Source organism: Salmo salar, chromosome 08, assembly GCF_965601325.2.
Source record: "Salmo salar chromosome 08, fSalSal1, whole genome shotgun sequence".
NCBI lineage: Eukaryota > Metazoa > Chordata > Actinopteri > Salmoniformes > Salmonidae > Salmo > Salmo salar.
Window position 1 is genome coordinate 41,854,615 of NC_138298.1, and position 16,562 is coordinate 41,871,176.

Sequence of the window (16,562 nt, forward strand, 5' to 3'; positions counted from 1 at the left end):
CTGGCTTCCGGCTCTTCCTATGCCTAGCCAAACTACCCGTGTGCCCCCCCCCCAAACAATTCTTGGGGGTGCCTCTCGTGCTTCAACACCAGTCGTGTTCCTCGGAAACGTTCCCGGTCCATACCAGCCTTTTGCCTTTCCTCTCTCTCTCTTACCACCTGTCCCCATGGAAGGCGATCTTTGGATCTCCTCCCAAGTGTAGGAGCCTTCTCCCTTCAAGATCTCCTCCCAAGTCCATCTCTCACCATAGTCCAACTCAAAATCCCACTGCTCCTTCCTCTGCTGCTTGGTCCTGGTTTGGTGGGAGATTCTGTCACGGTTATCGTCGGTGAAGGAGGACCAAAATGCAGCAGGACTGTGTTTGTTCATTTTGAACATTTATTAAATCAAAATGAACACAAAAAAACAACAAACAAGAGAACGAACGAAATACAGACAGTCTGGCAAGGCACAAGGCTAAACACAGAACAATTTCCCACAAACACACAGACAAACACACCCAACTAATATAGGACTTCCAATCAAAGGCAACACCACACAGCTGCCTTCAATTGGAAGTCCACCCCAATTAACTCTACATAGAAACACACTTACTAGACTACACATAGAAATGCATAAACATAGACCATAAACCAAAAACCCGGAAATACTAAATCAAACACCCTTTTACCAAAACACCACCCCGGACCACATAAAACAAATACCCTCTGCCACGTCCTGACCAAACTACAATAACAATTAACCGTTATACTGGCCAGGACTTGACAATGTGACCGACCAATACTGGTTCATAACATTTAACAGACCAATACTGGTTCATAGCATTTAACAGACCAATACTGGTTCATAACATTTAACAGACCAATACTGGTTCATAACATTTAACAGACCAATACTGGTTCATAACATTTAACAGACCAATACTGGTTCATAACATTTAACAGACCAATACTGGTTCATAACATTTAACAGACCAATACTGGTTCATAACATTTAACCGACCAGTACTGGTTCATAACATTTAACCGACCAGTACTGGTTCATAACATTTAACAGACCAACACTGGTTCATAACATTTAACAGACCAACATCTCACCAGTCTTCTTCTCTCTAAGCTGAGACCTTGAAACTGAGATATCTCCTTCTCAAAACAACGTCTGGGCTTACTGCCAAATTACAGCTACTGATAGTGAGGATTGTACAGTCAGCCACTTGATGAACACACAAATTAGTTTATAGAACAGCACATGAATAAAACACAGACATTTGTTAAAAGAATAGCAAACATTACAATTTCCCTTACAATCTTTAAGTGTCTTTGTCCACAGACTAGGAGACAGGGCTCAGCATCTTCAGATTAGGTGAAGTAGTGTCTTTGTCCACAGACTAGGAGACAGGCCTCAGCATCTTCAGATTAGGTGAAGAAGTGTCTTTGTCCACAGACTAGGAGACAGGCCTCAGCATCTTCAGATTAGGTGCTACAAGACAGAGGATGGAGGAGAAGGGAAGAGAGAGATCAGAAAGTATGGAGAAGAATGAGGAGTGAGATACACCTGAGATAATGATGTGATGATGGTCCTATGATACACCTGAGATAATGATGGTCCTATGATACACCTGAGATAATGATGTGATGATGGTCCTATGATACACCTGAGATAATGATGTGATGATGATCCTATGATACACCTGAGATAATGATGTGATGATGGTCCTATGATACACCTGAGATAATGATGTGATGATGTTCCTATGATACACCTGAGATAATGATGTGATGATGGTCCTATGATAGAACTATAACAAGAGACATTTATTACAGACATCAACACAAAAACATGCTTCCATTCTGAAAAATACTTTCTCTTTGATCTGGGTAGCTATGTTTTTATTTGACCTATATTTAATCATTCCACATATTCAAGGGAGGGAGAAAAGAAAAAGGTCTTACCTAGATTCACTCAAGTACTTAACAAGATGGTGTTCATGTTCAATGAGAGCTTTGAGACAAGCTCCCGTCACTTCTGGTCCTTTAGGGAGGACTGATCTCAGTAGTTCTCTCATTCGGTCCTGTTCAGTTGTTTCAGCTTTTATTCTGGAGTACTCTTCATCACCAATCATGCCCTTTGACCGCAGAACATCTGCTATTGGCATTGGGTTTTTGACTCCCTGAATGAGTATAGCCCTGTGATTCTGAAGAAACTCCTCAGCAGGAATCCCAATGAGTATTAATGCTGAAGGGGGGATCAATTAAATGAATATGTCTTTAGGGTGAACAGCAGCTGTTTCTACATCATGCAGTCTCTCCAGTTATCATTCCCCTGATAGTCATTTATTGAATAGAGCTGACTCCAGGGTTGTGGTCAATTCCAATTGAAGTCAGTCAATAAAAAATAAATAAAATTACTATTCTGTTTATTGAGAAGTCATTGAAAGTAGATGCCCTTTTCCAGTTATTGAATTGGAATTTCAGTTCACTTCCTGAATTGACTGACTTATTTGGTATTGACGCCTACCCTGGCTGACACGATTGCCTATTCTACATAACATACAGAGCCTTGCAAAAGTGTTCATACCCCTTGGATTTCTCTATTGTGTTACATAGTGGGATTAAAATGGATTTAGTTGTAATGTTTTGTCATCAATCTACTGAAAATAGTCTGTAATGTCAAAGTGGACATGTTCCCCATACATACAATATCTGGAAGTATTACATTTCAAGCACAGATTCAACTATATACAAAGACCAGGGATGTTTTTGAAAGCCTCGTGAAGAAGGGCAGTGATTGGTAGATGGGTAACAATAACAAAATCAGACATTTAATAATTATGCTGTGGATTACATATTAAACCACCCAGACACATCAAAGATAGTTGTCCTTCTGAACTGAGTTGCAGGACAGGAAGGAAACTGCTCAGGGACGTCACCATCAGGACACTGGTGAATTTAAAACAGTTCCAGAGTTCAACGTCTGTGATGGGAGAAAACTGAGGATGGATCAACAACATTGTAGTGACTCCATAATAACGACTTAAATGACAGAGTGAAAAGAAGAATACAAATATACAGAATAAAAATATTCCAAAACATGCATCTTATATGCAACAAGGTACTAAAGTAATACTGTAAAAAACATCTACAAAGGAAGACACTTTTTGGCCTAAATGCAAAGCCTCATGTTTGGGGCAAATCCAACACATCACTGAGTAACTGCCTCCTTATTTTCAAGCATGGTGGTGGCTGCATCATAGTATGGGTATGTTTGTCATCAGCAAATACTGGGGAGTTTTTCAGGATAAAAAATAAATGGAATGGAGCTAAGAATAGGCAAAATCCTAGAGGAAAACCAAGACACTGGGAGAGGAATTCACCTTTCAACAGAACAATAACCTACATAACAAGGCCAAATCTACACTTGAGCTGCTTACCAAGAAGACATTGAATGTTCCTGAGTGGCCAAGTTACAGTTCTGACTTAAATCTGCTTGTAAATCTATGGAAAGACTTAAATGGCTGTCTAGCCATGATCTCCAACATCTTGACAGAGCTTGAAGAATTATGAAAATAATAATGGGCTAATATTGTACAATCCAGGTGTGGAAAGCCCTTAGAGACTCACCCAGAAAGACTCCCAGCTGTAATCGCTGCCAAAGGTGTTTCTAAGTATTGACTCGGGGGGCTGAATACTTATGGAACGACTATTTTAGGCATTTCATTTCTATCAATCTAAATATATATATTCTTTGACATTAGAGTATTTTGTGTAGATTGTCGTCAAGAAATGACAATGAAATCCCTTTTAATCCCACTGTTAAACAAAATGTGACGCAGATAAGGCTCTGTATTTCTGTCTGAATGTTTTATATCATTACACCCCACTGAACATGACTCATGAAGACCTTCATCACCCCACTGAACATGACTCATGAAGACCTTCAGTGTCCTTCATCACAACTTGAAGAGATGTTAGCTCTGTAACCCGTTTTATAAACCTCATCCACAAAAACAAGCTTACATGTTGGATGAGAGTCTTTGCTGTATACATCTGAAAGACAAACAATAGAAAATATCATAAAACATTTTAAAAGCATCTGTTAGAAAAGGACATTGATGATTGACATACTGTTTATGTCTAGTATTTCTTACCTTTTGATACCACTGATTTCCATACTGTCCTCTCATCTTCCCCGATTAATTCCATCTCAATGTCAACCCCTGTGTTTCTCATAATCATCTGACAACAGCTTGGTGTGGTGTCTGCAGGTAACAGCTGAATCTTCTGTAGAAGGCCATATGGTGCAACGATTGAGACAACAGACAAGAGATAGAAAGAAATAGTGAAATAGAATGATATTCCAGTTATTCATATACAATATGACAGATTCATGTCCTCAGCCTGCTAAAACTGCACCTCTGGATTGATGGAAGTGGAGTGGGGATTCTTGAATGCAAACAAACTGTTCAGCTTTAAGGGCCCGTTTGGACTTGACAGGACGAATTCTGAAAATCCTTTGGACACCTGATCTTTCTCCCGTTCCTGAACAGCCTACAAAATGAGCAATGTAGTAGTCAGTCAGAACAATGTAGTCTCGTAATTCACACAACATGCAATCCATTTTTGTCAACAAAAAAATGTGTAGACTATTGTTCTACTATCCCAATTTTACCAGGATAATATTTTAAAGGTGTACCAGGTAAGTTGACTGAGAAGAGATTCTCTTTTACAGCAACAACCTGGGGAAAAGTTACAGGGAAGAGGAGAGGGGATAAATGAGCCAATTGGAAGCTGGGGATGATTAGGTAGCCATGATAGTATGAGGGCCAAATTGGGAGTTGAGCCAGGACACCGGGTTAACACCCCTACTCTTATGATAAGTGCCATGGGATCTTTAGTGACCATGGAGAGGACACCCATTTAACATCCCATCTGAAAGACAGCACCCTACACAGGGCAATGTCCCCATCACTGCCCAGGGGCATTGGGTTCTCCTTCGACCAGAGGGAGGAGTGCTGTCTACTGGCTCTTCAAATGAATGAGACAAAAATAGATTTATCACAGAGCTGCATGTTGTCTTTGTAATCTAGAGATTTTCAACAAACTATCAGCTTTCCTTCAGTAAGTTTCAACATACTGTTGTCACTTCAGTGAAAGTGCCTCACCTCTTTCTGACTGGAGTTTCTGAGGAGCAGGTACAGCCTTGAAATGACTGTTGACCTTTTTACTGCCATATAGAGGACCACGTCACAGTGGACATCTATGTTCAAAGACAGTAATCTCAGTATAACAGAGATAAGTGAGAACTTGGGATGGAGAATTTTAGCATGGAATCTGGTAACCTCATGCACTTCCTCTAAAGACACTCCATGTTCCTCTACATGAAGAATCTTCATCTCATTCCTCAGGGACGGGTTGGTCCCTGAACAACACAATAAAAAGGAGACAGAAAGACAAATATTGTATTATTAATCCAACTAAAACACAAAGAATATGCAGTATCAGATCACAGTAAACTCAAACTCCCAGAATAGTTCATTCATTCATTCAGGAAGTGAAACTCAGTTACATGAAAATGTCTTTCTGAATACTATTTCTATATGGTTTTACCTAAACAGACACAGTGTGGCAGATGAACTTCCTCCAGTTCACCTAACTCCATAGTGATATCCAGCAATGGACCACCTTGTGTGTACTGCATGTCTTTCAGAAGGTGACTGTAGGGTTCCCAGTTCCTGAAGTGATACTTCAGAATGACATCTCTCTCACACAGCCAGCGGAGCCCAGACACTGTGCACTCATAACTCCCTTTGGGTGTCCTGTGCCTGAGGGCAACAACAAGATATGGTAGAGAGGGTCAATGGTCAAATGGAGATGTTGGATTAGAAGACTATTCCCAAAGGTAATGGGGAAATACACTAGCAAGTGGAATGAAATGTTAAAAGTAGTTATTTTACCTGAACATTGTCACTCCCTGGACAGTGGAAGTCAAGGGTTCAATCTGAAGCCAGTGTGTGGAGTCCTGAACAAGGACAAGCATGCCAGTAATACATATGGGGCCTGTTTCCTGGACACAGATTGAGTCTAGTGCTGGACTAAAAAGCATACTCAATGGAAGTTTCAATAGAAAGATCTTATCGGTCCAGGACTAGACTTAATCTGTGTCTGGGAAACTGGCCCATTAACCAAAGTAACTAATCTAATGTATTTATTCAATGTTACTGTCACGAGTACTGTCTTCAAATTTCCTGTCATATAGGAGCCAAGGCGCAGCGTGCCGGTAATTCCACATACTTTAATAGAAGTGAAACCGAACAAAAACAATTAACAGGATAAACAGAAATGAACGTGACACAACTGCAGTACACACAAAACACTCATAGAAAGAATAATAATCCACAAACAGGTTGGGAAAAGGCTGCCTAAGTATGATTCCTAATCAGAGACAACGATAGACAGCTGCCTCTGATTAGGAACCATACTCGGCTCAAAACAAAGAAATAGACATCATAGAAAGCCCACCCCACACCCTGACCTAACCACATAGAGAAACAAACCCTCTCTCTCAGGTGAGGCGTGACAGTTACATGGAATGCTGGTGATTTATCAATTCAACTGTCAAATTAAAAAATATGACAATAGCTAAAATCCTGCATGACTACAAGCAGAACACAGGACTGTCTATATCCCAGTATGAATGGTTGGTCAGTACACACCTGGCTTTGAGACTGTGTTTATATTACTAAAGCAGAACACAGGACTGTCTATATCCCAGTATGAATGGTTGGTCAGTACACACCTGGCTTTGAGACTGTGTTTATATTACTAAAGCAGAACACAGGACTGTCTATATCCCAGTATGAATGGTTGGTCAGTACACACCTGGCTTTGAGACTGTGTTTATATTACTAAAGCAGAACACAGGACTGTCTATATCCCAGTATGAATGGTTGGTCAGTACACACCTGGCTTTGAGACTGTGTTTATATTACTAAAGCAGAACACAGGACTGTCTATATCCCAGTATGAATGGTTGGTCAGTACACACCTGGCTTTGAGACTGTGTTTATATTACTAAAGCAGAACACAGGACTGTCTATATCCCAGTATGAATGGTTGGTCAGTACACACCTGGCTTTGAGACTGTGTTTATATTACTAAAGCAGAACACAGGAATGTCTATATCCCAGTATGAATGGTTGGTCAGTACACACCTGGCTTTGAGACTGTGCCTGACTCCTGCAGGTATGTAAAAGTAAGAATTGACATTATGACTTACCTGAACATGGTCACAAGTCTTACAGCTCTGAGGAATCCCTGAAGTCAAAAGTAGCTGTTCTATAAAACATATTTAAATACAAGTAATTAGACTGTCAAGCAACCAGACGCATTTATGAAATTGCTTATTTCAGTTACTAATAACCATGCACCCATTAATAACTGACTGTAAACGCTGTTAAATTACCATGGATTGATGAGGAATTAAAAATGATATGGTTGAGAGGGAAAAGGAATGACAGACTACTGAGGGCAGTAGGGGCTGCGCTACCCCCTGAAAAATCAGAATGAAATAAATATATATATACATACAGTGGGGGAAAAAAGTATTTGATCCCCTGCTGATTTTGTACGTTTGCCCACTGACAAAGAAATGATCAGTCTATAATTTTAATGGTAGGTTCATTTGAACAGTGAGAGACAGAATAACAACAAAAATCCCCCAAAAAATCCAGAAAAACGCATGTCAAAAATGTTATAAAATGATTTGCATTTTAATGAAGGAAATAAGTATTTGATCCCTCTGCAAAACATGACTTAGTACTTGGTGGCAAAACCCTTGTTGGCAATCAGAGGTCAGACATTTCTTGTAGTTGCTCACCAGGTTTGCACACATCTCAGGAGGGATTTTGTCCCACTCCCATTTGCAGATCTTCTCCAAGTCATTAAGGTTTCGAGGCTGACGTTTGGCAACTCGAACCTTCAGCTCCCTCCACAGATTTTCTATGGGATTAAGGTCTGGAGACTGGCTAGGCCACTCCAGGACCTTAATGTGCTTCTTGTTGAGCCACTCCTTTGTTGCCTTGGCTGTGTGTTTTGGGTCATTATCATGCTGGAATACCCATCCATGACCCATTTTCAATGCCCTGGCTGAGGGAAGGAGGTTCTCACCCAAGATTTGACGGTACATGGCCCTGTCCATCGTCCCTTGATGCGGTGAAGTTGTCCTGTCCCCTTACCAGAAAAACAAACCCAAAGCATAATGTTTCCACCTCCATGTTTGACAGTGGAGATGGTGTTCTTGGGGTCATAGGCAGCATTCCTCCTCCTCCAAACACGGCGAGTTGAGTTGATGCCAAAAAGCTCCATTTTGGTCTCATCTGACCACAACACTTTCACCAGTTGTATTCTGAATCATTCAGATGTTCATTGGCAAACTTCAGACGGGCATGTATATGTATTCTTTAGCAGGGGGACCTTGCGGGCGCTGCAGGATTTCAGTCCTTCATGGCGTAGTGTGTTACCAATTGTTTTCTTGGCGACTATGGTCCCAGCTGCCTTGAGATCATTGACAAGATTCTCCCGTGTAGTTCTGTGCTGATTCCTCACCGTTCTCATGATCATTGCAACCCCACGAAGTGAGATCTTGCATGGAGCCCCAGGCTGAGAGATATTGACAGTTCTTTTGTGTTTCTTCCATTTGCGAATAATCGCACCAAATGTTGTCACCTTCTCACCAAGCTGCTTGGCGATGGTCTTGTAGCCCATTCCAGCCTTGTGTAGGTCTACAATCTTGTCCCTGACATCCTTGGAGAGCTCTTTGGTCTTGGCCATGGTGGAGAGTTTGGAATCTGATTGATTGATTGCTTCTGTGGACAGGTGTCTTTTTTACAGGTAACAAGCTCCGGTTAGGAGCACTCCCTTTAAGAGTGTGCTCCTAATCTCAGCTCGTTACCTGTATAAAAGACACCTGGGAGACAGAAATCTTTCTGATTGAGAGGGGGTCAAATACTTATTTCCCTCATTAAAATGCAAATCAATTTATAACATTTTTGACGTGCGCTTTTCTGGATATTTTTGTTGTTATTCTGTCTCACTGTTCAAATAAATCTACCATTAAAATTATAGACTGATCATTTCTTTGTCAGTGGGCAAACTTACAAAATCAGCAGGGGATCAAATACTTTTTTCCCCCACTGTATATACACGGCTCAAAAAAATAAAGGGAACACTAAAATAACACATCCTAGATCTGAAGGAATGAAATAATCTTATTAAATACTTTTTTCTTTACATAGTTGAATGTGCTGACAACAAAATCACACAAAAGTAATCAATGCAAATCCAATTTATCAACCCATGGAGGTCTGGATTTGGAGTCACACTCAAAATTAAAGTGGAAAACCACACTACAGGCTGATCCAACTTTGATGTAATGTCTTTAAAACAAGTCAAAATGAGGCTCAGTAGTGTGTGTGGCCTCCACGTGCCTGTATGACCTCCCTACAACGCCTGGGCATGCTCCTGATGAGGTGGCGGATGGTCTCCTGAGGGATCTCCTCCCAGACCTGGACTAAAGCATCCGCCAACTCCTGGACAGTCTGTGGTGCAACGTGGCGTTGGTGGATGGAGCGAGACATGATGTCCCAGATGTGCTCAATTGGATTCAGGTCTGGGGAACGGCGGGCCAGTCCATAGCATCAATGCCTCCCTCTTGCAGGAACTGCTGACACACTCCAGCCACATGAGGTCTAGCATTGTCTTGCATTAGGAGGAACCCAGGGCCAACCGCACCAGCATATGGTCTCACAAGGGGTCTGAGGATCTCATCTCGGTACCTAATGGCAGTCAGGCTACCTCTGGCGAGCACATGGAGGGCTGTGCCGCCCCCCAAAGAAATGCCACCCCACACCATGACTGACCCACCGCCAAACCGGTCATGCTGGAGGATGTTGCAGGCAGCAGAACGTTCTCCACGGCGTCTCCAGACTCTGTCACGTCTGTCACATGTGCTCAGTGTGAACCTGCTTTCATCTGTGAAGAGCACAGGGCGCCAGTGGCGAATTTGCCAATCTTGGTGTTGTCTGGCAAATGCCAAACGTCCTGCACGGTGTTGGGCTGTAAGCACAACCCCCACCTGTGGACGTCGGGCCCTCATACCACTCTCATGGAGTCTGTTTATGACCGTTTGAGCAGACACATGCACATTTGTGGCCTGCTGGAGGTCATTTTGCAGGGCTCTGGCAGTGATTCTCCTGCTCCTCCTTGCACAAAGGCGGAGGTAGTGGTCCTGCTGCTGGGTTGTTGCCCTCCTACGGCCTCCTCCACATCTCCTGATGTACTGGCCTGTCTCCTGGTAGCGCCTCCATGCTCTGGACACTACGCTGACAGACACAGCAAACCTTCTTGCCACAGCTCGCATTGATGTGCCATCCTGGATGAGCTGCACTACCTGAGCCACTTGTGTGGGTTGTAGACTCCGTCTCATGCTACCACTAGAGTGAAAGCACCACCAGCATTCAAAAGTGACCAAAACATCAGCCAGGAAGCATAGGAACTGAGAAGTGGTCTGTGGTCCCCACCTGCAGAACCACTCCTTTATTGGGGGTGTCTTGCTAATTGCCTATAATTTCCAGCTGTTGTCTATTCCATTTGCACAACAGCATGTGAAATGTATTGTCAATCAGTGTTGCTTTCTAAATGGACAGTTTGATTTCACAGAAGTGTGATTGACTTGGAGTTACATTGTGTTGTTTAAGTGTTCCCTTTATTTTTTTGAGCAGTGTATATACACACACACACTACCGGTCAAAAGTGTTTGAACACCTACTCATTCAAGGCTTTTCTCTTTATTTTTTACTATTTTCTACATTGTAGAATAATAGTGAAGACATCAAAACCATGAAATAACACATGGAATCATGTAGTAACCAAAAAAGTGTTACTCAAAATGTATTTTATGTTTGAGATTCTTCAAATAGCAACCCTTTGCCATGATTACAGCTTTGCACACTCTTGGCATTCTCTCAACCAGCCCAACCAATGCCAAGAGTGTGCAAAGCTGTCATTCCATATGTGTTGATTCATAGTTTAGGGTCGTTGTCTTATTGGAAGGTGATCCTTCACCCCAGTCTGAGGTCCTGAGCGCTCTGGAGCAGGTTTTCATCAAGGATCTCTGTACTTTGCTCCGTTCATCCTTCCCCTCGATCCTGACTAGTCTTCCAGTCTCTGCTGCTGAAAAACATCCCCGCAGCATGCCACCACCATGCTTCACCGTAGGGATGGTATTGACCAGGTAATGAGCTGTGCCTGGTTTCCTCCAGACCAAAGAGTTCAAGCTTGGTTTCATCAGACCAGAGAATCTTGTTTCTCATGTTCTGAGAGTCCTTTCGGTGCCTTTTGGCAAACTCCAAGCGGGCTGTCAGGTGCCTTTTACTGAGGAGTGGCTGATTAGTGGAGTGCTGCAGAGAAGGTTGTCCTTCTGGAATGTTATTCCATGTCCACAGAGGACCTCTCAAGCTCTGTCATAGTGACCATTGGGTTCTTGGTCAACTTCCTGACCGAGGCACTTCTCCCCCGATTGCTCAGTTTGGCCGGGCGGCCAGCTCTAGGAAGAGTTACAATCCTGTTTCGGAGCTCTATGGACAATTCCTTCGAACCTCATAGCTTGGTTTTTGCTCTGACATGTACTGTCAACTGTGGGACCTTATATAGACAGGTGTGTGCCTTTTCAAAATCATGTCCAATCAATTGAGTTTATCACAGGTGGACTCCAATTAAGTTGTAGAAACATCTCAAAGATGATCAACGAAAACAGGATGTACATGAGCTCAATTACGAGTCTCATAGCAAAAGGTCTGAATACTTACGTAAATAAGGTATTCATTTTCTAATTTTGCTAACATTTCTAAAAACCTGTTTTCAGTTTGTCGTTATAGAGTATTGTGTGTAGATTGAAAAAAAGTAATTTAATCCATTTTAGAATAAGGCTGTAACGTAACAAAATGTGGAAGTAGTAAAGAGGTCTGAATACTTTCCGAATGCACTGTACACACAAACATGATAACATACAGACCATACACTCACATACATGGATTTTGTGTTGTAGATATGTGGTAGTGGAGTAGTAGCCTGATGGCACACAGTTAATGTGTTGTGAAATGTAATGTCATGCTGTTTTTTTTTTAGATATCAGTGGAGGCTGGTGGGAGGAGATATAGGAGGACGGGCTCATTGTAATGGCTGGAATGAAATAAATGGAACGATATTAAACACTTCAAGCATATGGAAACCACGTTTGACTCCGTTCCATTTTCAACCCTCCAATCAGAAATTGGGAGAACACTCATAAAACTCCTGAAGTGTGTGTGTGTGTACGCGCAAGTGTCAAACTTCAAGAACATTGATAAGCAGGGCTACTTAAAGAACTGTATGTTACAGAGACTTGGTGTTGTTTATGGTGAAAAAACATTCTGATACAGATTATTTTGTGTTTTTTCCCTTACAATCAAAGCATTGCATGCTTATAACTCAATGCACTGCTTTTTAAAAATGGACAATGTTTTATTTAGGGACAAATTTGAACAAATTCTAAAATTGAACTAATGCCATTAACTCGATGAATTGTTTTAATCGTTTGACTTAGACTTGTAATAAAAAGGAATATAAGTGAGCAACAGGCTTAGAATGTTGTGTGGATATTGAAGTCATACATGATTTATACACTCATTACCATAATCTGACGTGAAAAGTATTAAGGATACAATTACATTGTTCTATTAATTCATGTTTGTGGAAGCAGGAAACAACATCGCTCTGGTCCATGTTTTGTAGACGTTAGGGGCCTGATTTCTGGTTCCCTAGTTTCTAAAATGAAAGCTTAAGCTTGTTTTGACCAAATGTGACTCACCACCTAGATTTGGTGTTATTCATTCTCAATTTTAAATTGTGTTTTTTACACTGGATAAAAGTAGAGACTCAGAGCTACAAAATGGTATATCATACACTGCATTTTGAGGAACAATGGGAACATAATTCTGCTTTGAAAGTTGATCAACTTGTAAACTCACTTTTGAGAAAATTGCCTTTGAATGTTTTGGTATTTAGTGAATAGCATCGTTCACACCCACTTAAGCTTTAGCCCCACCCATCTCGTTTCACTCTTGGAGTGTTCAGAGCACACCTGACACTCTGGCCGATTTGTTTACCTCTGTTGTTTATCTCATGAAAACAGCCTTACCAGCTCTGCTGACTTTTTGTCGACATTTACTGACACTGGCCATATTCAATGGGTGTTGTACACTTTAGCTTAAGACATGTAGCTAGATAGCTAGGTAAACAACGTGTAAGATCAACCACGTCACATAACGTTAGTTAACGTTAGCTAACATTATCTGGCTGGCTCGTTAACTAGTTACCCACCAGGTACAACCCTAAATCCGTAAACATGGGCACCCTCATAGATATTATCCTGACCAACTTGCCCTCCAAATACACCTCTGCTGTTTTCAACCAGGATCTCAACGATCACTGCCTCATTGCCTGCATCCGCTATGGGTCCGCGGTCAAACGACCACCCCTCATCACTGTCAAACGCTCCCTAAAACACTTCAGCGAGCAGGCCTTTCTAATCAACCTGGCCCGGGTATCCTGGAAGGATATTGACCTCATCCTGTCAGTCGAGGATGCCTGGTTGTTCTTTAAAAGTAATTTCCTCACCATCTTAAATAAGCATGCCCCTTTCAAAAAATGTAGAACTAAGAACAGATATAGCCATTGGTTCACTCCAGACCTGACTGCCCTCGACCAGCACAAAAACATCCTGTGGCGGACTGCACTAGCATCGAATAGTCCCCGCGATATGCAACTTTTCAGGGAAGTCAGGAACCAATACACAGTCAGGAAAGCAAAGACTAGCTTTTTCAAACAGAAATTTGCATCCTGTAGCTCTAACTCCAAAAAGTTCTGGGACACTGTAAAGTCCATGGAGAATAAGAGCACCTCCTCCCAGCTGCCCACTGCACTGAGGCTAGGTAACACTGTCACCACCGATAAATCCACGATAATCAAGAATTTCAATAAGCATTTCTCTACGGCTGGCCATGCTTTCCTCCTGGCTACCCTAACCCCGGCCAACAGCTCCGCACCCCCCACAGCTACTTGCCCAAGCCTCCACAGCTTCTCCTTCACCCAAATCCAGATAGCAGATGTTATGAAAGACCTGCAAAACCTGGACCGGTACAAATCAGCTAGGCTACACAATCTGGACCCTCTTTCTAAAATTATCCGCCGCCATTGTTGCAACCCCTATTACCAGTCTGTTCAACCTCTCGTATCGTCCGAGATCCCTAAAGATTGGAAAGCTGCCGCGGTCATCCCCCTCTTCAAAGGGGGTGACACTCTAGACCCAAACTGTTATAGATCGATATCCATCCTGCTCTGCCTTTCTAAAGTCTTCGAAAGCCAAGTCAATAAACAGATCACTGATCATTTCGAATCCCACCATACCCGTACCTTCTCCGCTGTGCAATCCGGTTTCCGAAATGGTCAAGGGTGCACCTCGGCCACGCTCAAGGTACTAAACGATATCATAACCGCCATCAATAAAAGACAGTACTGTGCAGCCGTCTTCATCGACCTGGCCAAGGCTTTCGACTCTGTCAATCACTGTATTCTTATCGGCAGACTCAATAGCCTTGGTTTCTCAAATGACTGCCTCGCCTGGTTCACCAACTACTTCTCAGACATAGTTCAGTGTGTCAAATCGGAGGGCCTGTTGTCCGGACCTCTGGCAGTCTATGGGGGTACCACCGGGTTCAATTCTCGGACCGACTCTTTTCTCTGCATATATCAACAATGTCGCTCTGGATTCCCTGATCCACCTCTACGCAGACGACACCATTCTGTATACATCTAGCCCTTCCTTGGACAGTGTTAACTAACCTCCAAACGAGCTTCAATGCCATACAACACTCCGTCCGTGGTCTCCAACTACTCTTAAACGCAAGTAAAACTAAATGCATGCTTTTCAAACGTTCGCTGCCCACACCTGCCCGCCCGTCCAGCATCACTACTCTGGACCGTTCTAACTTAGAATATGTGGACAACTACAAATACCTAGGTGTCTGGCTAGACTGTAAACTCTCCTTCTAGACTCATATTAAACATCTCCAATCCAAAATGAAATCTAGAATCGGCTTCCTATTTCGCAACAAAGCCTCCTTCACTCAGGCCGCCAAACATACCCTCGTAAAACTGACTATTGGCTAATAGCAGTAAAAACTGCTGTTCCATGAAATATATATATTTTTAACAACAATGAACATAGTGCCAAATCATGTCGTTACTACCCTGCATGAATCTGCTGGGAGCTAAGCAACCAGGTTCAATGTTAGCTAGCTAACATTAGGCTCTAACTAGCAAAGCAAACGGTTCTGGGATACGAATAATAACGTCATACACGTAACTTTAGCTAGGGAGCCAGCCAGCTAACGTTAACTAGCTAGCTAACAGTACACTTTAGCTTGAAATGAAACCCCTTTGTCAAAATTAGAAATATCTGAAAATGTAGTTAGCTAGACTATCCTACCCGTATACATCATCATGCATGATGGACGCGTCTCCCTTTCACAGATGCCATGCCACGGTTGCCCTTAGTTTGAAGATGTAATCCGGAGACAGGTGTTTCTTCCATCTCTTTAGCTATCATACTCTAATTCCACAGATTTCAAAACTCGATCCTCCAGAAAGTGGAGAGCAACTCTACTAAACAATACATTTTTAAAAAAGCAGCATTCAACAGGATTACCAACAGACTGACCAGGTCAAATAGACAGAAGCCTTCTATGGCAAACCAATCCGAACTCCTCTCTTTGCATGTCCAGCCCACTCATTATCTCAGCCAATTATGGCTAGTGGGAAGGTTTCTGACTTTTTCTGTAGCTTAACCAACAAGGCTCGTAATTTAACAGTCTTATTCATATTTACAGATGGCATACAAGTTATTAAGGCACATGAAAGTTCACATGTTCCATATGGCATTTCTGCCCCAAAAATGCATTTTGATAGAAGGCTCTCCTGTGAAGTCGTGACTTGCGACATATGCCTAGTTTCCTGAAACGGGTCACAAATACATAATTATTGTGTTCCTTGCCTGGGACTCAAGTATAAGCTGTAATCATATTTTGATTGGAAAACAAGTAAATCATTTAACACTCACTTTTCTCAGGTCCAGGCTTGATCCAACTCTCTCCACCATGGTCTCTGGTGTTGGGATAGCAGACAGATTGACCGTGATTAAACAACTACAACTTTATACTGTATAGCATACATGGATCTTTCTATAAATTAGGGTACCAGTGAGGGTTTCCTGCAGTGGACAACTTGTTACAGCTGTTGATAAGTCATTGATAATAATCAGGGGTGGATCAGCTTTAATATTGAAGATAGATTGTTGCTTCACACACACACTTACAGTTGAAGTCGGAAGTTTACATACAGTTAGGTTGGAGTCATTAAAACTCATTTTTCAACCACTCCACAAGTTTCTTGTTAACAAACTATAGTTTT

General features: G+C 42.1%; 1 protein-coding gene across 1 annotated transcript; it reads right to left on the reverse strand.

The window, feature by feature from the left end:
* Window positions 1-356: 356 nt before the first annotated feature.
* LOC145881478 (NACHT, LRR and PYD domains-containing protein 1 homolog) lies at window positions 357-16,227 on the reverse strand. Its single transcript, XM_082978265.1, has 10 exons — window positions 16,213-16,227; window positions 7,276-7,334; window positions 5,954-6,018; window positions 5,607-5,821; window positions 5,162-5,418; window positions 4,413-4,547; window positions 4,148-4,280; window positions 4,017-4,046; window positions 1,953-2,235; window positions 357-1,479 (listed from the first exon to the last, which is right to left on the reverse strand). The coding sequence occupies exons 3-10, from the start codon at window positions 5,959-5,961 to the stop codon at window positions 1,473-1,475; spliced, it is 1,068 nt and encodes a 355-aa protein (XP_082834391.1). The 5' UTR covers window positions 5,962-6,018; window positions 7,276-7,334; window positions 16,213-16,227; the 3' UTR covers window positions 357-1,472.
* Between the last annotated feature and the right edge of the window lie 335 nt (window positions 16,228-16,562).